General features: G+C 34.2%; 1 protein-coding gene, 1 long non-coding RNA gene, 1 other non-coding gene and 2 pseudogenes across 4 annotated transcripts; 3 read left to right on the top strand and 2 right to left on the bottom strand.

The window, feature by feature from the left end:
* The first annotated feature begins 6,556 nt into the window (after positions 1-6,556).
* On the top strand, positions 6,557-11,270 carry LOC125584222 (annotated as a pseudogene).
* Positions 11,271-11,497: 227 nt separating this feature from the next.
* On the top strand, positions 11,498-13,860 carry LOC125587325 (annotated as a pseudogene).
* Positions 13,861-14,224: 364 nt separating this feature from the next.
* Positions 14,225-14,296, bottom strand: TRNAD-GUC. Its single transcript has one exon. It is a non-coding gene; the product is annotated as a tRNA-Asp (tRNA).
* Positions 14,297-15,393: 1,097 nt separating this feature from the next.
* LOC125587327 lies at positions 15,394-16,876 on the bottom strand. 2 transcript variants are annotated; one of them, XM_048757581.1, is made up of 3 exons: positions 16,737-16,876; positions 15,971-16,529; positions 15,394-15,679 (listed from the first exon to the last, which is right to left on the bottom strand). In XM_048757581.1, exons 2-3 carry the CDS (start codon positions 16,418-16,420, stop codon positions 15,503-15,505), a joined length of 627 nt encoding a protein of 208 aa, XP_048613538.1. In that variant the 5' UTR covers positions 16,421-16,529; positions 16,737-16,876; the 3' UTR covers positions 15,394-15,502. The 2 variants fall into 2 exon arrangements, with proteins under 2 accessions (XP_048613538.1, XP_048613544.1); XM_048757587.1 differs by having other exon boundaries at positions 15,971-16,538; positions 16,737-16,838.
* Positions 16,877-20,124: 3,248 nt separating this feature from the next.
* LOC125587324 lies at positions 20,125-21,363 on the top strand. Its single transcript, XR_007323644.1, has 2 exons — positions 20,125-20,831; positions 21,065-21,363. It is a non-coding gene; the product is annotated as an uncharacterized LOC125587324 (long non-coding RNA).
* The last annotated feature ends 1,945 nt before the right edge of the window (positions 21,364-23,308 follow it).

Raw genomic sequence — 23,308 nt, 5'->3', positions numbered from 1 at the left:
CGATCACGCCATCTTGATCAGCTTTTGTAAACCCTTTTGCACCAAGTTGGCTAGCCCCACAAGCTAGCACGAGGGTGCCAAAAAGGAATAAAGTTGAAAGTGAAACTAAATATCCCAATGAACAAATTTATCAGAACCCATATTTATGTGGATGTCTATATGGGACAAACAAGTTTTTTAGACAATTATCGAATATAGTCACAAATCAATCCTAAATATATAATTTAAAAAAGCCATTTAAACAAACTATCAAAATTTTCAATATTAACCAAATAAAAATAAAAGGCCAACTATATTTTTCTTCATGTATAATGTGTTGTGGTAAGATTTAAAAAATTAACAGTAAGGAAAATTAGATTTTTAATTCTAATTTTACAGTTAAAAATAACATTTTATAAACTAAACAATTGACATAATAGTACAAAATATGAAAAAAAATAAAAATACTATCCGCGCGTAGCGCGGACAAGACCTAGTATGAATAAGAGTAACTGAGTAAGACAATAAAAATCCATTATTTTCTTCATGGTGGTTTAGGTCTGTAAGGTCCGGCCGCAACGTAAGCGACAGAAGCGGCCGCTTAGGCCCACATATATTTTCCATGTCCAAGCCTAAGGCGTAAAGTGCCTTCCGTTTGATTTTTTGGTTCATTTGCATAATAAGTTAGCTACATGTTTTCAAAAGGACAAGGATTTATGGGCTTTTTATGTATTTACTTACAGTTCTATGTAAGGATTTTTAAATAGTGTAATGTAAATACTTCGAATCATGTTAAAATAAGTTTACTAAAGAAGACTGATTATATTCATTTCCTGATTAATATGGGTGATGTTTATTTTTTAGGTCAAAAATTAGATTACAATAACAATTATATTTTACAGAAGAACAGAATATGCATACGACGCGCCAAATCACAACTTTAAAATTTAGATTTGGTTTTGTATAGTTGTGCATAAACTCTTTTTTATCAATTCATTTTAAATAATATTTACATTAAAAAATGTTGCGTGACACAACATCTAAAGAACTTAAAAATAATAACCAATAATACCAATATTTAAAGTTTTTTTTGAATGAACAAGGTCTACAAATATGTAGACTAGTAGAACACTAGGTGTTCTTAAATTCACACAACTGACTAGAGTACACTATTTTAGTCTGATAGGGCATTGAATTGGCATGGACCGGTATCCGTTGTACGAGAGCAGCCATTTTCCTTTTCTTTTCTTCTTAGATATATTTTTTATATTTGAAAATTGATGAAGTTATAGAATATAGTCATATACTAGAAGCAAGTGTAGTGTGCTGTGTGCAGGTATTTTTTGTTTTTTCACGTGTTTTAAAGGTCAAATACTTTAGTAATGTGTTTTTCTTATATCTTACACTATCATGACTATGCATGATTAGTGTGCAATTAAGTTTACGTAAGAAGCTTAAAGTAATAGATTTGGTATTTTCACAAGCTAATTTGTTGAACAATGTTTTTTTTTGTCATAATTTGTTGAACAATGTTAAATACCAGAATGGCATTTATATTTTTATCAGGATTTATTCTGAAAATTCACAACTCAGATAGCTGTCAAATGGTTTATTATGATTTAATTAGCCAATACAGTCCACATTAATTATTGATGTCAGTGTACGTAGTGATAATAGACTTACTCATCAATGGATTCATATATTCCATATTTTTATTTTGTATTAATTAATTGATACTCACCAATGTTCACATGCAATGTACATGAATCCAATTTTAAACTAAAAAAAGCGAGATTATATAGTGCATGCTTTGTGTCATTGAAACTATATTGTAAATTAAATAACATCATTATCGAATTTAGCAATAGATGATCACTGTCAATTGCAATGCTTTGGAAAATGTAGTGTGCTAGTTGCTAGAAGTTCATATTATAATTTAGATATCAAGAAATCTATATTAGTAGTTTTATTTAGCTGTTTAAACTTACAAATTATATTGTTTGAAGTAATAAATTATCATAAGACTAAATATAAGGAAATTTATGTAGTAAGATAAAAAAAAATTGCTCACCATTTAAAATGAAGATTTATATAGTCCTTAATCCAACAAAATCTCATATTTGAGGAAGAGACGTTGATCTTATTGTTCAGCTGGAGAACACAAGAACAAGAAAAAATGCTTAAGGTGATATTTTTTAAGAATATTTCTCATATTTAAAAGGTCAAATACTAAAACAATACTGTGTGTTTTAATCTTACATATAATCACATGACTAGTTACGTGAATGCATGTTACACTAACATGCATCTTTTCGTTAAATAGTTAAATCAGAAAAAGACAACCGATGAACGAGATTACAGGACTTGGGGTTATCCGTATGTGGCTTTACGAGAGCAACTGTTTTTTCTATGAAAATGATTTAGGGGACCTGGCTGATACGGCGTCGTTCTTTTGCAAAGGACATGCCAAAACGATAGATTTTAGTTTGCCAAAAAGAATGTTGACCAAAAAAGGCCCACCGTATTCCTCCAAACATTATAGTTTTTAAATATATATGATACAGCACTGTAATAGTCTCCGTTGAATTTCCTTTTTGTTCATTTGCATACATTAGCTGCCTATACTGTTTTCAAAAGCAAGGATTTTATGGGCATTTTATGTATTTACTTACAATTCTAAATGTTAGTGTTTTTTTTAACATAGTGTATTCTTCCAAGAATGTAAATACTTCAAATCAATGTTAAAAATAAATTTTACTAAAAGAACTGATGATTATATTCATTTCTCTTATTATACAGTGAGGTTTATTTTTTGGGGTCAAAAACAGTTAGATTACAATAACAATATTATATTTACACAAGAACAAGATATGCAGTACACCAATCACAACTATAAAACTTAGATTTGGGTTTTTATAGTTGTGCATATACTTTTTTATCAAATTCATTTTAATAATATCATCATAAAAATAAAAATGTTAAATGACACAACATCTAAGAATTTAAAATATAATAAAACAAAACCCAATATTAAAGTATTTTGAAATAACAACAAAAATATGTAGAACTAGAACCTAGCAGGTGTTCTTAACTCATACAGCTGACCAGAGTACCTTCTTTCTTCTTTTGTCTTGAGTAGGCCCTTGAATAAGCATGGACCAATTCCATTACGAGAGCAGGCGCTTTCCATCTTTTCTTTTTAGATTATTTAAACTTTTTTTAGATATATTTTATATATATTAAAATTGATAACGTTATACTAGAAGCAATATTGTAGTGTCAAGTGTGCTGTGCATGTGATTTTTGTTTTCTTCACGTGTTTAAGGTCAAATACTTTAGTAATGTGTTTTTCTTATAATCTTACACTATCATGACTACGCGCATGATTAGTGTGCAAATTAGTTTACGAAAAGAAGCTTCGATTAACAGATTTGGTATTTACCAAGCTAATTAGTTAATCAATGTTAACCTATCAGATTGCTAGTTATATTTTTATTATGAAGTTGATTTTTGAAAAAGTTTACAGGGCTGTCAATGCTTTAATATTTTAATGAGAATACAGTCCACATCAAATTATAGATGTCAGTGTACGGAGTGATATATTACTCATCAATTGGATTCATATATTTCATATTTTTAATTTGTAATTAATTAATTGATACTCACCAATGTTCACCAATGCAATCATGAATCCAAATTTAAAAAAAAAAAAAAAAAAAAAGCGAGACAGTGCATGCTTTGTCGTTGAAACTAATATTGTAAACTTACATAAACATCGTAATCGAAATTTAAGCATAGATGATCATTGTGAATTGCAATATTTTGGAAAATATGTATGTGTGCTGGTGCTACGTTCATATATTATTATTGAGATATCAAGAAATCTATATATAAGTAGTTTTATTTAGTTAGTTTTAAACTTACTATTATATGTTTGAATTAATAAATTTTCATAAAATGTAAGGAACATTATGTAGTAGATAAAAAAATTGAGGAAGAAACGTTCATCATAAATCATCATAAGACAAGTTACGTGAATGCATGTTAACATGCAACTGTTCGTTAAATAGTTAAATTACAAAGGCACTGATTAACGAGATTACAGGACTTGGGGTTATCTGGCTTTACGAGAGCAACCGCTTTTTTTGAAAAGTGATTTAGGGGGACCTAGCTGATACGGTGTCGTTCTTTTGCAAAGAAAATGCCCAGAGAGATTTTAGTTACCAAAAAAAATGTTGAACAAAAAGGCCCACCATATCATTCCCCCAAACGGAAAAGTGCCAATTTCGACCCAAACTATTTCAGTCGTGCCAAATACGACCCGACCACAATTGATCAGTGCCAAATACGACCTCAACTCAATTATAATTTCAAAAAAACTACCCGAACTTCTTAACACGTGCCTCAATCTACATTGACTCTAACAGAAGTTAGTCAACCGTTAACAAGATAAAACGACGTTGTTTGATATACGAGGAAAAGTGCCAATTTCGACCCAACACTCTCAATCGTGCCAAATAGAACCCGAACAAATGCCAGTGCCAAAAACGACCTCAACTCAATTATAATTTAAAAAACAAATTTCCAATTTTTTTCTAAACCGTGTCTAAATCTACATTAACTCTAACAGAAGTTAATCACTTTTTTAACAAAGATAAGACGATGTTGTTTTGATATATGTATTTTTTTAAAAAATATGTTCATTTCGGGATTCAATCCGTGCTGGGATATCCTTTTAAAGGGGCACACTAACAACTAGACTAAAAAATATTTTGAAATATTATTACAAATTGAAATTCTCCATTATATAAACTACTATTCTTGTTCATCTTATCCAATTTAAAACTTTGGTGATTGCTTATATATTTAGGTATTGTTTATTTGTCTAATATTTTGTACAACATATCTTAGTGAAAGAAGGTAAAAGGCCTCTTAAACATTTTGAACAAAATTCAAAATATATAATATCAACTTTGAAAACTAAAAACATTCCCACCTAATTTTAAAAATTAAAAATTTTATATAAGAAAATTGTATAAATAAATTAAAGTTGTAAGCATATTTAAGATCGTATAATAATAAATATTTTATTATTTATATTTTAGTAGATATATAATTTTATTAAAGATATGATAAATAAGAAAAACACACGTTAATGTATTTATATAAATCAGAAAAAATTGTCACCAAAATTTTAATTGGATAAGATGAAGAATAATATAGTTTATATAAATTTTCAAATTTGTAATAGTATTTTATGGATTTTAAAACCATGTTGTGATAACCCTTTTAATGGGCACACTAACAACTAATAAAAGTAATTTTTTAAAATACTATTCAAATTTGAAATTATATAAACTATTATTATTCTTCATCTTATCCAATTTAAAATTTTGGTGACATTTTTTTTGATTTAATAAATACATTACGTGTTTTTCTTATTTATCATATCTTTAATCAATTATATCTTACTAAAATATAAATAAAATATTTATTATTATACGATCTTAAATGCTTACAACTTTGAATTTTTTATACAATTTTCTTATATAAATTATTTTTATTTTTAAATTAAGTGGGAGTTTTTTTTTAGTTTTCAAAGTTGATATTATATATTTTGATATTTTGTTCAAAAATGTTAAGAGGCCTTTTACCTTTCTTTCACTAAGATATGTTGTACAAAATATTAGACAATTAAACAATAACTAAATATATAAAGCAATCACCAAAGTTTTAAATTGGATAAGATGAACAAGAATAGTAGTTATAATGGAGAATTTCAATTTGTAATAATATTTCAAAAAATTATTTTAGTCTAGTTTTTTAGTGTGCCCCTTTAAAAGGATAATCCCAGCACGGATTTGAATCCCAAAATGAACATATTTTAAAAAATACATATATCAAAACACATCGTCTTATCTTTGTTAAAAGTTGATTAACGTCTGTTAGAGTTAATGTAGATTTAGACACGTTTTAGAAAAAAATGGATAATTTTTTTTAAATTATATTGAGTTTGAGGTCGTTTTTGGCACTGACTATTTGTTCGGGTCTTATTTGGCACGATTGAGAGTGTTGGGGTCAAATTGGCACTTTTCCTCGTATATCAAACGACGTCGTTTTATCTGTTAACGGTTGACTAACTTCTGTTAGAGTCAATGTAGATTTAACACGTTTTAAGAAGTTTTCGGGTAGTTTTTTGAATTATAATTGAGTTGAGGTCGTATTTGCACTGATCAATTGCTCGGGTCGTATTTGGCACGACTGAAATAGTTTGGGTTGAAATTGGCACTTTTCCCTCCCCCAAACATTATTATAGTTTATAATTTATGGTAGTGTTGTTCTGTGATTTTTACTTTTCGTTAGGTGGCAAGTCAAATATTTTTTTTTTTTAAAGTCAAATACTTTGATAATGTGTTTATTTCTTAATCTTACATTACCTATCACATGACTACGAAAATACTTTATATACATCCTTCCTCACCATCTGTTTTAGCTCTCTCTCTCTCTCTCTTCCGTTTGGTCTTGTTTCTCTTCCATCTCGCTCTCTCTGATTTCTAATTTCTCTCTTTCTAGAAAGATGAGCTCCTCCGCTCCTCCTCCCACATCAAAGAGACCAAGGAAACCATTTACTACGGGGAAGTGTACGATGCCCAAGTTAAGAAGAAGAAGAACGAGAAAGAACCCTCCAAGAAGAAGGAGCAGAGGGAGAAAAGCCAGAAAAGGTGGCAATGGAGGTGAATCAGAGGAAAAGTGAAAGAAGAAGAAGAAGAAGAAGATTAAGGTTTTTTTTTCTTATGTTCTTAAGTTGTCCTTGTAAATTACTTAGGCTAAGAAGATGTTTATCCACATTAGTGTAGTAGAAGAATATTAAGATGTGTTTATGCTTTTCTAGAAGAAGAATGATATGTATATTATATTTTAATTTTTAATGAGAAGGTGTTCTTATTAAGTAATCTTTTTTGGTGAAGTGAAGATAATTTCTCATACTCGTATAATCATATAATGGAAAACGCTACAATAATAATATGACTGAACAAGCTTGCTCATTTATGAAAAAAATCACGAGAATCTCAGAAGACAAAACATCAACTCTAAAATGAACAGTCTGAATTTTATCGGAGATTGAAAATGGAAAACGCTACAATGATTTATGTTATATTTCACAGCAGCCAAGTCACAAATCTCGCACTCAGAGCAGAAATCAAAGATCGGAAGAGAACCCTCTTTCTAGATGAGTTTGGCTGTGACATCTCCACCGGAAGATGTGATGGAGTTCATCAGACAATTCAAAATGTGACGTCAGTCACTCCCAGATACTGGGCCTGGTTAGGCCTACAAAAAACAACAATATGCCCAATACAAGCCTGTTTGATAAGAAGTATGCATAATAATACCCAAGTAAAATTCGCAAAGATATTTCTTCCACATCATCGTTGCTATTCTAAATTCAGTTTCTGGTTAGGTTCATCACGGTTTCAATTGGTTTCAATATCATGTGTTTTCGGTTAGGTCCACATTTTGATAAACCAAGCGAATCAACAAACCGGAGAATTCAATTTCAAGTGACCGGTAGAAGTGGTTATCTCTCTACTCTCTCTATCTAGTGATTTATCGTCTTCCTCGCATTGACTGCAACGAAAATATCTTCAACCGTTATTCTTCCCATCTCTTTCGAGCTCCTGCGATTCCTTTCGAAGCTTTCTCCGATTTGTTTCTTCCTCCAGTAAGGTGAAGACTGAAACGATTAGTTAGAGATTCTCCTTTTAGTATTGATTATTTTGTTTACGATCAGATTCAGAACGCTATCACCTGAGTCTCTGTTTGTTTGTGTTTGTCTTGATCGCATGATCAAAGTGTTGTGTTACAATAAGATTGAATCTCAAGCGTTGAATTTGTAGTAAAATTAGGAACTTTCTGAATCCTTTGATGAATCTGTGATCGATCTTGTTAATTTGCAGTAGATTTTGGGAACTTGTCATGAAAAAGAGTTTTAATCTTCACTAATTTTTGCCTTACAGATTTTGCAATGGTGCTTGAGGCTCTGTTGCTCTGTCACCACGACGGAGCTTGGCTTGTTGCGGGATCAGGTTCAGCTTATCAAAAGAAAAGACTCTGGACGATACGAGATCGTTCCTATTGAGGATTCACTGTCTTTTGAAAGGGCTTCTACGCTGTGATTCGTGCTTGCCAGCTACTGGCTCAGAAGAACGATGGGCTCATCTTGGTTGGGTTAGCTGGTCCTTCTGGAGCTGGGAAAACTGTATTTACGGAGAAAATTCTTAACTTTATGCCTAGTATTGCTATCATTAACATGGATAATTACAATGATGGCACTCGTGTGATTGATGGAACTTTGATGGTATGTTAACTTTGTGGCTTGGTTTAGTTGTTTCTTTGTTAGGTTATTGTGAAACGTTTGCTTTTGTTTTTTTTGTTGTAGACCCCGTTTGACTGACTATGATACTCTTCTTGATAATCTACATGGCTTAAAGGATGGAAAATCTGTTCAGGTTCCTATATATGACTTCAAGTCAAGCTCGAGAATTGGTTACAGGTATTGGTTTTCTCATTCTCATTTCCACTGTTGGAAAAGTTCTTGATAAACTGCAGTATAGTTGAGAAAGTGATTTTACTAACGTTTTCATTTAGAAGTTAACAGTCCTCCCTCTTATTAATACTCCTCATTACATCTTTTAGTGATATAGACAAAATGATTGATATGTTAGTGGTTTCTGCTGAACAACTGTTAGTTGAAAAGAGCTACACATCTGCCATGACTTATCCGTCTAGCTCTTGTTTTTGTGTAGAACGCTTGAGGTGCCTAGCTCTCGCATTGTTATTCTTGAAGGCATATACGCTTTGAGCGAGAAGCTACGGCCTTTTCTAGATCTTCGTGTCTCTGTCACTGGTGGAGTGCATTTTGATCTTGTCAAGCGTGTTTTGCGGGACATTCAACGTGCTGGCCAGGAACCTGAAAAATCATTCATCAAATATCTGAGACGGTTTTCATGCTCGTCCTTGCTGTCTGGAGTCATTTCAGATTTGAATAAAACATGAAATGGTGCTTATGTGTTTTCTGCCACCAGGTTTATCCTATGTACAAGGCGTTTATTGAACCAGACCTGAAGACAGCTCATATTAAGATTCAAACAAGTTTAAATACCCCTTCAGTGGCTTTCAGAACCCAACTTATATTCTAAAGGTTACAACATTTATATTGTTAAAACGTGTATATATTGTGGCGCTCTTATATTATAGCAGCAATTTTTTTCCTGGTTGGAGTGAGTTTTTTTATCTTATTGTAGTCAACAAAAGCTGTAACACCAGAACAAATGAAGGCAGTTCTGTCTGAGGATTTCAAGGAACGCACAGAGGAAACTTACGACATCTATCTGCTACCGCCAGGCGAGGATCCTGAAGCATGCCAATCATACCTCAGAATGAGGAACCGGGATGGAAATACAATCTCATGTTTGAGGTTTGGTTAATACTTGTTCAGACTAGTGTTCTTATGTATAAACACTCATATCAGATTAAGAACAGATAGGTAGAATAGGATGAATGCTTACCGTTGACTGTATTGCTTTCAGGAGTGGGTTACAGATCGTCCATTTATTATAATCACCCAGAATAACTTTTGAAGTCAGCGTTCGACTTCTGGGAGGATTAATGGGCATTGGGTTATACCATTGCAACAATCTTGAAGAGAAAAAGTCATATCTTTGATGATGAGAAGGTTATTGTGAGACTGATTGGTTGGAACAACTGAACCGACATACGTTCAGGTAGTGTCTGCTTCTCTCTCTGTAAAAGCTTATGCTGTCGTTAGCGTGGTATTATGAAACTAGTAATTAACCTTTTTCCATTTCTTATTATGAAGGTACAAGGTAGAGACCGTTCCTTCGTCGAAAATGTGGCCACGAACTCGGATTGGAAGGTTCATATTGTCCACATACATATATTGAACAGATACAGTTGGAGAGGCTTGTGAATGATGTTATGGTATGAGTTGTGCTTTATTACACATTGATCCGGTTGATTGTGTCATGATGGTAGTTTGATATGTTTCAGGCTTGCCAGATGACTTGAAGACTAAACTCAGCTTAGATGATGATACAGTTTCTAGTCCTAAAGAAGCCCTCAGAGCTTCTGCTGATAGTAGATGAATATCTTCAGGGTATTCTCATTCCTTCTCCTTGATTGGCTTATTTTGAGAAAACAGACAGAATCTAAGAAAAGATATGTTACATCAGGGAATATCTGACTTGTGTATGATGATCTCGTATTCTCTGTGAGCTTCTGATTTTGAGAGAAAACAAAGACCTAGAATTCTGAACTATTCACTCTATTGATAGGTTATTGATTGAATGTTGATGTCAAGTTTAGCTCAACAACATTTCTGTCCTAACAATTACAGTTTTTAGCTTGCAAATGACAGTAGATGCCAGAGCCCCTGCTTCACCAGCCACTCTTCCAAATCAGGTAAAGTGTCTCTCTCTTTTGTTCCAAAGTCATGAGTTTAGCTTACAAGTAGTATAACTGAACATATGATGTTCTGTAGGGTGTGATCACTCAGCTGTCAGATCAAATATCAACACTGAACGAGAGGATGGATGACTTCACATCCCCGCATAGAAGAGTTAAACTCCAAGATTCCGAACAGGATAGCTGCATCAGGTAGTCAACACAACTTGGCTTTACCAATGGAAAATGGTAATGGGTCCCTCTTATCACTGTCCTCATCCCAATCTCAGCTTGTAAGGGAGTCTCCTCTGATGGAAGAGGTACGTTTTGAAACTCACACTCCAATAGAATCATCAGATGCATATAGATAGCTTTAGACTCAAAAGAACCTACAAATATTTCATTTCTTGTAGTGATTTTTGTTTTACTTCTATCATGTGGACAGGTTATACTGGTTGCTCGTGGACAACGTCAGATAATGCATCAAATGGACACACTGAGCAATCTCCTCAGGGAGTATGTTGGAGAAAGGTCTCGCATAGAGAGACTAGACAGCAACAGAACAAACAGCACAACACAGAACCTCGAAGCCTCCACTTTACCTGTTCTTCTTGCTTTGGTCGTTGGCTGTCTCGGCGTTTTTGCCTACAGTCGTCTCAAGTAGTTGCTGTAACAGTTAAGTTACTTCACCGTTAAAATAATGGCAATGATGTAAATAACACAGTTTGTGGGATACAAACTGGATAATTCAGTCCTGACAATGTGCTAAGAATAAGAGACTGATTCGTATATAATCATTATGCAATAAAAGTAGACAGTACAAAAAAGCAACTTGAGTTCCTGTTGAATAAAGTGTACGGTAACTTTTTTTAAGAAGTGAGAAAATAAAGGACCTATTGTGCAATTTAGAGAAAGATACAACAACTCCAACCATCGTCCATCAATCATCTTCATCGTCTTCATCGTTTATCTCCCGTTCCGATGATTCTCCTTCTTCAGATCGAAACGCCAAAACTCAAACTTTGAAAATTTCAATTCATCACATTGCAAGCCATCATCATCTCCTCCCCTCCTCTCAGAAAACCCTAATTTCTTTCTCCCACAGCTTCGCACGCCCCTCAGAACCTTCCCTGTTCTTGCACTCGTTTCAAAGAAAAGCCTTCGAAGCTGCTAAAACGTCTGGTATTGATCTGATCTAACATCTTAAGCTGCAAATTGCTTAAGTATGAGCGGTGATAACGATGAAGATCACATAAACTCGTGATTAACCTTTGAGATGAGTCGCTCTCCATCCTTCTCCGTGAAGCCCGAGCTAACCATCAAACCCGATCTCGCCTCTTTATCGCGATGGGTCCACTCCTTCTGCATAATGAGATTCGATCTCGAGCAAGGCCAGATCCTAGAAGAGTCCTACCCGCCTAACCGCCTCTCACAAGAAGAAGAGATCGAAGTCTCCTTCAACTCCTTCCCCGACTCCGTCTCCCAGAAACAACACAACCGCTCCAGCATCCACGACTGCATCTTCTTCTTCCGCTTCCGTCGAGACAACAACAACAACTACTTGTACGGTTACGTGTTCAACAGACAGAGACACGACGAGAGGCTGAAACGAGGAGGCGAGCAGAAGTCCGTTGTCATACTCTCCCACGCGCCTTACTCCAGCGTCTTTCGTCCCTTGCTTCAGATCATCGGTCCTTTGTATTTCGATGTTGGGAACAAAGCTATTGAACATGTAGCTGGTTTTGTCTCTTTATGGCCTCCTCCTGTTCCCGGAAGCTCATGGAGCTTCCCATTGGTAACGCCACGCTCAAGGTGAACTTGCCTCCTCCTCATAGCCTTCCTTTGGAGAATAACGGCGTGTTGTATGAAGAGTCTGCTTCCTCCATGGCTCCTTTGCTTCCTACGAACCAGTCTGTTCCTCAAGGGCTTTTCCACGACGCGGATCTGTTTGGGGTTTACAGAGGGCTGTTGTTGCAGCTTTGGACTCTGTGGGAGTTGTTATTGATTGGGGAACCTATTCTTATTATAGCGCCTACGCCGCCGCAGTGTTCGGAGGCAGTTGCTTGTCTTGTGAGTCTTGTTGCTCCGTTGTTTTGCAGCGTTGACTTTAGACCTTATTTCACTATACATGATCCTGGTTTCGCTAGACTAAACTCGCTCCGGGAAGGAGATGCTTTCCCTCCTATGGTTTTGGGTGTTACTAATCTCTTTTTCCTCAAAGCGCTTCGGAACATGCCGCATGTTGTCTCTGTTGGAACTCCTTCTCTGAACTCAAACCGTGTGCCGTTTTCGAGTAGGTCTTCTGCTGGGAGATTACCCGGTGGTAAGTCTTCTGAAGGGTTAGGTGTTCAGCAGCTTTCCTTGAGAAGATTCTCTCCTACAAACTTGCTAAATGCGGTGAAGCTTAGGAGAGATGGACCGTTGTGTCTTATGACGGAGCACAAGGAAGCTGTCTGGACGAGTTACGCTGCGATTACGAAGCCGGATACTTCGGTTTTGAATAGGCTTGTTGATGCTGGGATGTCTCCGAGAGTTGAGGAGTCTATGTCTGTTGTGAATAATGAGATTCTGCGGCGGCATTTCTTGGAGTTGACTACCAACTTCTTGGCTCCTTTTGGTCCGTACTTTCAGGTTAACGCTCCTTCTGATGGATCTTCCCCTTATGTCGCCCCTCCTCCGCTTCCGTCCTTCAGTGCTGATGAGTTTCTTTCGAACTTATCCGCGAGAGGTGTGGGGAAGTTTTTGTCTAAACGCATGAAATCAAACTGGCCTGACTTGTATAGGTATGTATTAACATCATTTGAGTTTGACCAATCTTTGGAGTTGTTGTCTTATTCTGGTCAGATATTGTTTCAGGCGGTTTCTACAAGGGCCTAATTTTGTCCCATGGTTCCAGAGACGGCGGGCTGTAGCTGAGCAAGAACAACGTAGATTGTGGAAGGTGGCTAGAATGAGGACTGATATGCGGCTGATTACATCTCAGATGAATGAATTGGAAGCTGTGGATTCCTTTGATGCCATTGAGAAGTACATTAATGAGGAAGTCAAGGTATGTTTACCTTCTATGCTATATATCTGTGATACTAGACATGAACCTGTTCCCTCTGGATCTGAACCCAACACTTGTGTAACATATTAAAAAAATCTTTTGCAGTTGAGGGAATCAGGAGGAGGCAGTGCAGATTCAGAAGCAAGTTTTGAGAAACTGAAGAAGGATTTACAGGCGGTGTTCAGTGTACTACCAAGGGACATGCAAGAACTTTTGCTCTCAAATCCGCAAAGAGCATCACTTCTTCAAGATCCATCAGAGCTCCAATGATTCATCTTTTTTTTTTTATCTCTAGAAGAATTCTGGTTTCATTCTCGTATGTTCGATTTCATTCTTTTTAACAATGTGAAAAGAAAATTCTTCATCTTCTCTAATTGTTTCTTGGTTTCTTTTTCACGTAACTCATAAAACTTGAGAATCAAGTAACACTGGATTCACTGATCACTGCACTATTTTCTCTAAGAGAAGTTCTTCTCGGTCAAAGAAACCAAATATCTTTTAGGTCCTTTAGACATGTCATTGTCAGTGTAAATCAAACATGATTGTATTGTTTCTCTTTTGGAGTTCACAACAACAGCTATTAGTCAATGCAACATATTTCTCATGGAAACCTCTATGGAAGCATATATCATATTGCTGAAAAAAGCACCTGTCACAAGAAGTTGATTTCATCAAGAGAGGAACTAAAAACCTAAAAACTGAGGGACCCAAATTTTTAAATAAAAAGGTGTACGCCGTTGCCGGGGATCGAACCCGGGTCACCCGCGTGACAGGCGGGAATACTTACCACTATACTACAACGACTTTGTTGTTTGTTTTTGTTATTAATGATTTATCACACTTTGTTTAATAATGATTCCTCACTCCTTTGGTGAGCAAGAAGCATAATTTTATGAATGAAGTCGAAACACCAAACAAACAAGGCACAAACATGAAGAAATCAAGTGTTGCAACCAAATAAAAACACATCATGTGTGCAATAACAACACATATCCACAGTCACACAGACCAAACCAATTGATTCCGACCTTTAATACTAAAGAAACCACCACTTTATTTCAAACAAAGAAGAAAGAAACTTACTCTCCAAGGAAAAAAAAATGTCTTCTTCTTATATTCTATGTATTACTCTCTTAATCTTCAAGTCTCCAATCTTTCTACAACTGGTTCTCGCTCAAGTTCCAGCTACATGTGCCTCCATGCTTCTTTCCTTGGCTCCATGTGGTCCATTCGTCCAAGGCTTTGTCCAGCTTCCTGCTCAGCCCTGTTGTAACGGCTTAAACCAAATCTATAGCCAACAACCGAGCTGTCTCTGTCTCTTACTCAACAATACCTCTACTGTTTCCCCTGCTTTTCCAATTAATCAAACTCTCGCTCTACAACTGGCTCCACTTTGCAACATTCCAGCAAATTCATCCTCTTGCTCCTCCCTAGTATGTGAATTTCTTTACAATGTTAATAAAAATTAGATTAATTTCTTGAAATAACATTATTGATAATAGGAGTAGAGGCGCCTAGTAATTCCTCCTCTGTTGCTCCACCACCTTCAAGCTCAACCGGTTCTCAAGTTTCTATAGGTGCAAAGAACAACTCTAGTGTCAAGGGTAAGCCACTTTCCCTAAAAAAAGTTCATCCAAACCAAAACATAAAAAAAAGTTAACATCTCCACAAGAATTGTTAATTTGTTACTAATTTCATTCAACTTCATCAGCAATCGCAACCCCAGTGGCACCAAGACCCACTAGCTTTCTGGGGCTAGGTTATGGTCTGAGATCCTCTGGCTTCAAGTCTGAGATTCAACTGAATCTGTCTGAATATTAACTACCATCTCGGTTTAGCTACATTCACATGTATTTCTTTATGTTTACAGTTCTTGAAATGAAAATCAAGAAACAGAACAATGAGAAACAACAATCTTTGTTTAATAATCATTTTTTCTTTGATTCTGTAACATTATAAACACAAGAAGTTCATGATACTTCAAACACATCTAAACCACAGAACTTAAAACTATTCCAAACTAGGCGCCACTTCTGTGGGATTAGAATCAAACACATCTTCAGAGCTCGAACCCTCTGCTTCATCAAAAAGGTCACGAGACTCCATCGCCTCCTTATACACTGGCGTCTCCTTGAAGTCCGTCGCACCTTCGTTGTACGTCCCCGCCGCAATTGCACCGGAGATTAACTGTTACACGATCAAAACCATCAAACACATGTAACAGTATTAGAGAGATCAAAATTGTATGATTGGTTTAGTGTAAACCGGTTCTTGTAACCCTCCGTATATATAAACAGAGTAACAGACTCTGTGACCGAACAACAGAACTAAGAAACAATTTTAACTCATTTTTAATGAGTAAAAAACTAAGAAACAACAAAGGAAGATGAAGAACCGGTTAAATACACGGTTTACACTAAACCGATCATGCAATTTGATCAAACTCTAATAAACAGAAGTTGATCGAGTGAAACTAACCGCAAAGAGGATCCCGAAAGCCCATAGGTATTGAACGAAGAAGCCTAGACCATCCCACTGAGGACCTTCGAATGGATCCGGTTCAAGCCCAGGAAGATCCTTAACCGAAATCTTTGGCGCGTCTTTTGGATCGCCTCTGAAGCGAGTGTTCACGGCAAACCTATCTTCGTCATCGTCGGAGATGTCGATCTGAGACGGCGGGTTCTCGTAGTAAATACCGTTGTTTTCTTCCGGCTGTTCTTTGGTTGTTGTCGGGACGAGGGTCCGACGCTTCTTGCTGTCGAACCGACCGGTTTGGGTGGAAGGCTTTTTAGCGGCGGAGACTATGTGAAGACGGGCTCTCGACGGGTAATGGAGTCTGGAGGTGGAGAAGGGATTACGAGAAGAGTCTGTGAGGTCGATGGAGCGGAAGCTAGCTCCTCCGCCACCGGTGCTCACGGTGAGAGCCATTTCTTTTTGTTGTGTGGATATGTGAGAGAGTGAAGCGAAGAAGATAAGGCTTTTTATTTGACTTGACCCGACCCGACCCAACCCGATTCAGTTTGACCCGCTTCTTGCCCTATTAAAACTTTTTTTAATAAATATCGAAATTATATTCGCAAATTCTATATACCGCAAAACTAAACATCAAATTCAGATCACACAAAAGAGAATTATACTACAACAGCTTGGATATATAATACATTCAGCCATGCAGATTTTATATTAGCAGGATATATAACATAATTTGAATTTTATCTGATTAACAAGTAACAAAAACACTCACAGGAGGGAAGTCACTGTTAAACTATTGATGGCGGACGTGTGTTGTTGCTTCACCACCAATTGCAATTTGCAAGCTGTAGTTCTTCCAGGCTCCATTTATTGGTTTGTAATGAACTGAAGGAGTGAAGGGGAAACTATATGAAAACAAAATTTAAAAGAAAATAGCTGCAGCAACGAGAAAGTGATGATGCCAAAACCGTGTCACACGCTTTGTAATCTTAAACTTGTGTTTCAAGGTTTTGCTTTTCAAAAAGATATATCTCTAATATATATATAGTCTATAGATTAATGCATGTTACGTGTTCAGTTAACATGGTAACTTAAATAATATTTGAGTAAATTCAATTTACATATATAATGCATGACTATATCTTAGATTTATGCTAAAATTATTCAAGAGACCTACAAAATGGAGAGGAAGTTTAAGTAATTGAAAGGGAAAGACACTTGATCTAGTATAAAAGTTTCATGGACGACTCTTTTTTACTATCAGTTCAGTTAGAATTGAAAATATATGTAGACTCACATAGTTTAATTCTCTCAAATAGACATTTTTAGTTTTTGTCTCAAAAATAGATTTCAAAAAGTAAAAAGGGAAATTACATGTTTACCACTTTCATGGTACTACTTTTTATTTTTACCACCACTAAAAAGACATTTTCAAAAATACATTCTTCATTAAGTGGCAAAAGACTCTTATGCCCTTGTTATTTTATATATAATAAATCATTATTTAAATAAGAAAATAAAAATAAAAAAAAAAAAAATAAAAAAAATAAAAAAAAAAGTAAAATTTTTTTTATGTTTTCTAATTATACTTTTTCAAATTCGAACCTTTTTATAAACTTTTTTTTTTGAAATTTTTTTTTGAAATTTTTTTGAAATTGCATTTTTTCAAAGTTTTTTCAAATTGCTTTTTAAAAAAACGAAAATTATGTTTGAAACTATTTTTAAAATTTTTTTATATATTTTCTAAGTATTTATTTATATATTTATTAGAATTCTAAATTTCACATTCCAAAAATCCTACCCCACCCCTCAACTCTAAACCCTAAATCTAGATTAGTTAACCCTAAGGGTATAATTGTCTTTTACCCTTCATTAAAAGTGATGGTAAAAGTGGTTAGTGTAAACATGAAAAGTGGTACTATGAATGTGCTATTTGTGGCAATTTCCCAAACTAAAATGACTAAAACAACATTTTTTGAATTTTTTTTTTTAAAAAAAAATTGAAATCATATCCCTAAAACCCCACTTCTAAACTCTAAACACTAAACTTTAAACGCTAAACTTTAAATCCTAAACCACACTTTAACAGGGCTGACTCAAGATATTAGTGGGCTTTTATGCAAAATTTTTTTTAGGTTTTTCTTACATGTATATATGGATAATTTAAAAATTTTAGACCCCTACACGTAATTATTTTTAGAAAAATTGGGCCCTTCTTTCATACTATTTAAGTTAAAAAATGTTTGGACCCTGGAGAGCCCACGCCCCATTGTCCCATGCCCTAAGCCGGCCATGCTTAACTCTAAATCACAATGTTTAGATTAATTAACCCTAAGGTTATAAGTATATATTTATTTTTTTATAAAACATTTAAGTCTATTTTGATCATTCTTTTTAAAGTCTATATTTGTGACAAAAAAAATTTTAGGTCTATCCTAAAGAATTTCTCTAGTTTTAAAGATCAAACACATGTAAATAATAAAAAAGAACGGATATAAATATTAGTTTGAAGTTAATTATAGTTTCATATACTTCAAAAATAAAATATAACAAAGGTATATATATACTTTTGATTTATCACAAAATTTTTTGAGAACACCTATATGTGTAAACTATAAGAAATAAAAAAAATTAATTGTATCTTTATGGAATTTTAATTTATGTTATTAAAGAAAAACTATACAAATCATGTTTAATTAATCTTTTTGAGCCAAGAATGTTTCATAGGGCGGGTCGGGTCAGATTGAAACCATATACTATTGGACATTTTCTGTATGGGGCTGTTTGTTTCACCATTTGTCATCTCCATCCAAATGATTCATTTGTATGATCTATTCAGATGATCCATTCAGATTTTTGTGATTGTTTATTTGTCCATCCACATGGCTCATCTAGATGAATCATCTAAATGAATATTATGTTTGTTTCTTTATTTTCATTTCTATTCAAATGAGTTTAGTAAACAAATTACCAAAATACCCTTGTGTTGGTTTAATCATATGTTTGATATTAATTTTAACTATATTACATTTAATTATTTAGTTTAATATATTTACATTAGAATTAACTCAAAATTAACGATTTTCTTTTTGCGGTTTGGGCGGGAAAAAAAGTTTTTTTCGGTTTTAATGAGAAAACATATTTTTCGGTTTTGGCGGGAAAACAAGATTTTTTGGTTCTGGCGGGAAAAATGAGATTTTTCTATTTTGGCGGGAAAATACAAATTTTAGGTTTTGGTGAGAAAACACGGTTTTGCGGTTTTTTGCAATTTTGGCGGAAAAGGACATTTTTGACAGGAAAACGCGTTTTTTTGCAGTTTTGGAGGAAAATCCGTTTTTGCGATTTTCGCGGGAAAAACCAAATTTTTCGGTTTTGGCGAGAAAATGAGATCTTTCGTTATTGGCGGGAAAACGTGTTTTGCGATTTTGGCGAAAAAACACGTTTTTGCGGTTTTGACGGAAAAATGCGTTTTTGTGATTTTGGTGGGAAACCATGTTTTTGTTGTTTTGACAGGAAAACATGTTTTTGCGATTTTTGCGGAAAAACACGTTTTTGGCGGGAAAACTGATTTTTTTTTTTTTTTGCGGTTTTGGCGGGTAAACACGTTTTTGGCAGGAAAACATGTTTTTGCATTTTTGCGGAAAAATGAGATTTTTCGGTTTTGTCGGGAAAATAAGATTTTTTTTGTTTTGGCAGGAAAAAGCATTTCCGCACGGTTCGGCGGGAAAACGCGTTTTTGCGGTTTTGGCGGGAAATACGTTTTTTGCAGTTTTGACGAGAAAATGCGTTTTTGCAATTTTGGCGGGAAATTGCGTTTTTGGGGTTCTGGCGTGAAAAAATAGTTTTTCGATTTTCGCAGGAAAACATGTTTTTGTAGTTTTGTCAGTTTTCGTATGTGACAAAAATGATATTATGTTTAGGTTGGTAATTTGTAAATTACATTAGTGGCATAATAGACATTATACCATTTTGAATGAATCATCTCCATTCAAATGATCCAAATTGGTTCAGCTGAATGAAAAATTAAGCATAAATTTCCAAAAATCATCCGGATGATATATCTGAATGAGTTGCACTTTTAGTGTCTAAACAAACAAAACTCTCATCTTCATCCAAATGATTCATCCAAATGGAGAAACAAACGGCCCCATCTTTCTTTTGCAACTCTGTTCATCTAGGCTCCCAAAGTTGATCCGCAAGTGGCTCCACAACCTCAGCAGTTTCATCAATCTATCCCGCCAAAGCCAGCCATTCAACCTCATATGTCATCTGGTTTCGGATTACAAGAGCCAGTAGCTACAAGACGCAACCTCCTCAGCATCATTTTCAACACATTTTTTAATTGGTTTTCTTTGGTTTCCATCATTGTGATTTATGTTTTTGACTAGCTATAGCTCGTTAACTGAACCAATCTATAGTCAGGTTCCCGCAGGGACAGCCACATCTGCCTAGTCCACTACCATATCTTACATTTTAGGCGATATGTTCTGTGGTTTTTGCTGATTGGCTATGCAATTATGTTGATTTGTCTCTTGTGCTTTCTCCTATATGGAAACTCCAGAAATAATCCTCTCATATGTGTTCATTGTCATCTAATTTCCACCTCTGTTTACGTTGAAATCAGTTTTTTGCTTAAAACAATAGGCAACCTAAATGGAAATTCTGCAGGTTTTAGTAAAATGTCTTTTGTTTCAGGTTGGAACTCAGTTTCGTGGAAAATACAATAATCACCAATTAGGAGGTCCGATGGCTGCAGATAGAGGTTCTTCTTGGATGGCTCAAACATTACTCATCTCCCAAGCTTAGGACCTGTCCCTTCACCAAGCCAAGTTGGACCTGGAAGTGGCCCTCCACCTCGCCCTCACCGGTAATATACCTTCCCATATTGCTACTAAATGGCGCAGCCATTGAAGCGTTGTTGATTCGAGGATTGTGTAGTTTTATCATTCTGAGCCCCTTAATCAAATCAGTTTTAACGTTCCTTTTCTAGTAGACGCTGTAATTGCGTCCTTGTCCCAATTCTAAATGACTTTTTATGATCACAGAGCAAAGATACGGGTTTTCTTTTTGTTGTTGATGGCGTATTTATTATTTGTGTAGATATCTGCAGAGATGGAGAAGGCACTGAATGCTTCAACATGTGATAATTTTCTGCCACCAGAACAGAGAAATCAAGTCCTTCAGCTCATCTTACCAAAAAAAAGTCCTTCAGCTCCAAGAGATTCTCCGACAGTGAAGCTCGTTGATACAATCGCTTGGTCTCCAACTCTCCATGTTATAACTTAGAAGGTTTTGGGTTTGAATGTATGGTATGAGTCAAGTTTGACATAATTTGTACAAAAGAAGTAATTATATATTTTTTAAGTTCAGTGAATCACTGACACATGATACTTTGGTCATATCCCCTGGAGAAAAAGTGTTTTCTTTCACTTGATTTTTTTTTGTTCTGTGACAAATTTCTTCTGGCTCTTAAAGTTTCCCAGTCTTGTTTACAGATTTTCAGGCTTTCAAGTTTTAATATTCTCGCCTCAGGTTGTGAGATAAAAAAAAAACTCTTATTTCACATCTTTTTTTGGCAACAAACAGCTCTTATTTCACAACATGTGTAATAATTAACATAAAAATATTATTAATTATAAAATGTGTATGGACGTATGTTTTGATCATAGAGTACAAAGAAGTATTTATGGTGCTAGTTGTACTTAACATTTTTTGCTAAAATAAAGTGTGGTATGGAAGCATGTCTTTGATGTTATGTTGATACCGTTAGTAGATATGTTAAAATATTATTAGAAACGGATTAAGAGTACTTAAAAGTGGGAATTAAAGATTTTAGGGTTTAAGAGTTAAGACTATAAAGAGACTTCAGAGATTTGAGGAGCTAACAACTTTCCCACATTCCAAGTAGAGCCATTTCCAAAATTTTGGTGGTTGGTGGACGGTGGTTCCCACAATGTTTTGGATCTTTGAACTTGCCCATCTTTGTTTTCTGCGACCAAGTGATGTGCTCTCCAATTCTATTTATAGAATATTTTTTTGGCCCCCAAATATTTTTGTTCGGTGGAGTATTTGCTTAATGTAGTGAACCTTTGTTTTAATACTTGAATTTATGAAAGATGGCCTCTTGAGCTATAAAGTGTATTATATAGAACTAAGAAGTTCGTTTTGTTTTTACATATGAATCATTTTCAAAAGCCCGGTTGAACTAGAAACAATCAACCACTAATCACCTAGAACTATACAAAAAATTAGGCATATATTTTAAAATTTTAGTTTGCTTATAAATACATGCAACAAAAAAAAGAAGAATATAAAGCCCCACACAGTTTCCATCTGCTTTAGGGCAAGTCATGGTCCCTTTGAAGCTGTCCTCCCTACTCCCTAGTTTCATGGATGCATGCAATGCATATATTCTCTCCTTTTTTATTGTTATACATTAAGAATTGTTATTTAGTGTTAAAATTTATACATTGCTTTCGACTAATTTATTCTCAAACTAACCAATATCCCCTATATATTAATTGAGGAACATTTGAAAAGATGTAACCTCAATTTTTTAATAATTAAAAAGACCCCTTGCTTATGTGTCAATCAATTAGGTAGTTAATTAGTCCTACGTGTCAGCCTCACATTAAAATTGAAAAACATGTTGGTCCAATTTGATTTTTAGATCTCACTAGAAACATTTAATATCAACTATATGATATCATATGATATTAACTAAAGAAAGGTTGTTATTTATTATATATTATTTCCTTAAATAAAACCTACGGAATTATCTAATATGATTATGATATATATAGTAATTAATGATTTTAAATAATGAAGATTTGCTAATAATATGTATGATTTCTATCATTTTTGTTTAATTCTTTACTATTAAAATAAATTATACAATTACATTATTCATATATTAAAAATTTAGATTTTTTTCTATATGTTGTATTTTGAATTTTTCAAAACGAGTATAAATTATTAAAACTGTTAAAAGTCTCACATAAACTTTTGTGATCAATGTTTAAATTAATTTCTATAATAAGATACACTAATAATAAAATCATATAAATAAATAATTTTATTTTAATATGTGTTTATGTTAATATATATATATATATACTTCATATCATTTAAATTTAATTTATTTATCATATACGATAGATAAGATTGATTATTTTGATTTATTTATTCTAAAATGATTGCGAATAAACAAGAGCGGTCATTTGATTTACATGTGCAAGCCAATTTATTATATAATAGTAACTGATTTCTTAGTTATTTAATATATAATTATTATTTATTATTTCATAATATGGAAAAAAATATAAAATAAGTATTCATTCTGTA

Source organism: Brassica napus, chromosome A2 (genome assembly GCF_020379485.1).
Source record: "Brassica napus cultivar Da-Ae chromosome A2, Da-Ae, whole genome shotgun sequence".
Lineage (NCBI taxonomy): Eukaryota > Viridiplantae > Streptophyta > Magnoliopsida > Brassicales > Brassicaceae > Brassica > Brassica napus.
The sequence above is the reverse complement of the archived record's forward strand: the minus strand, read 5'-3'. Positions and strand labels throughout refer to the sequence as shown.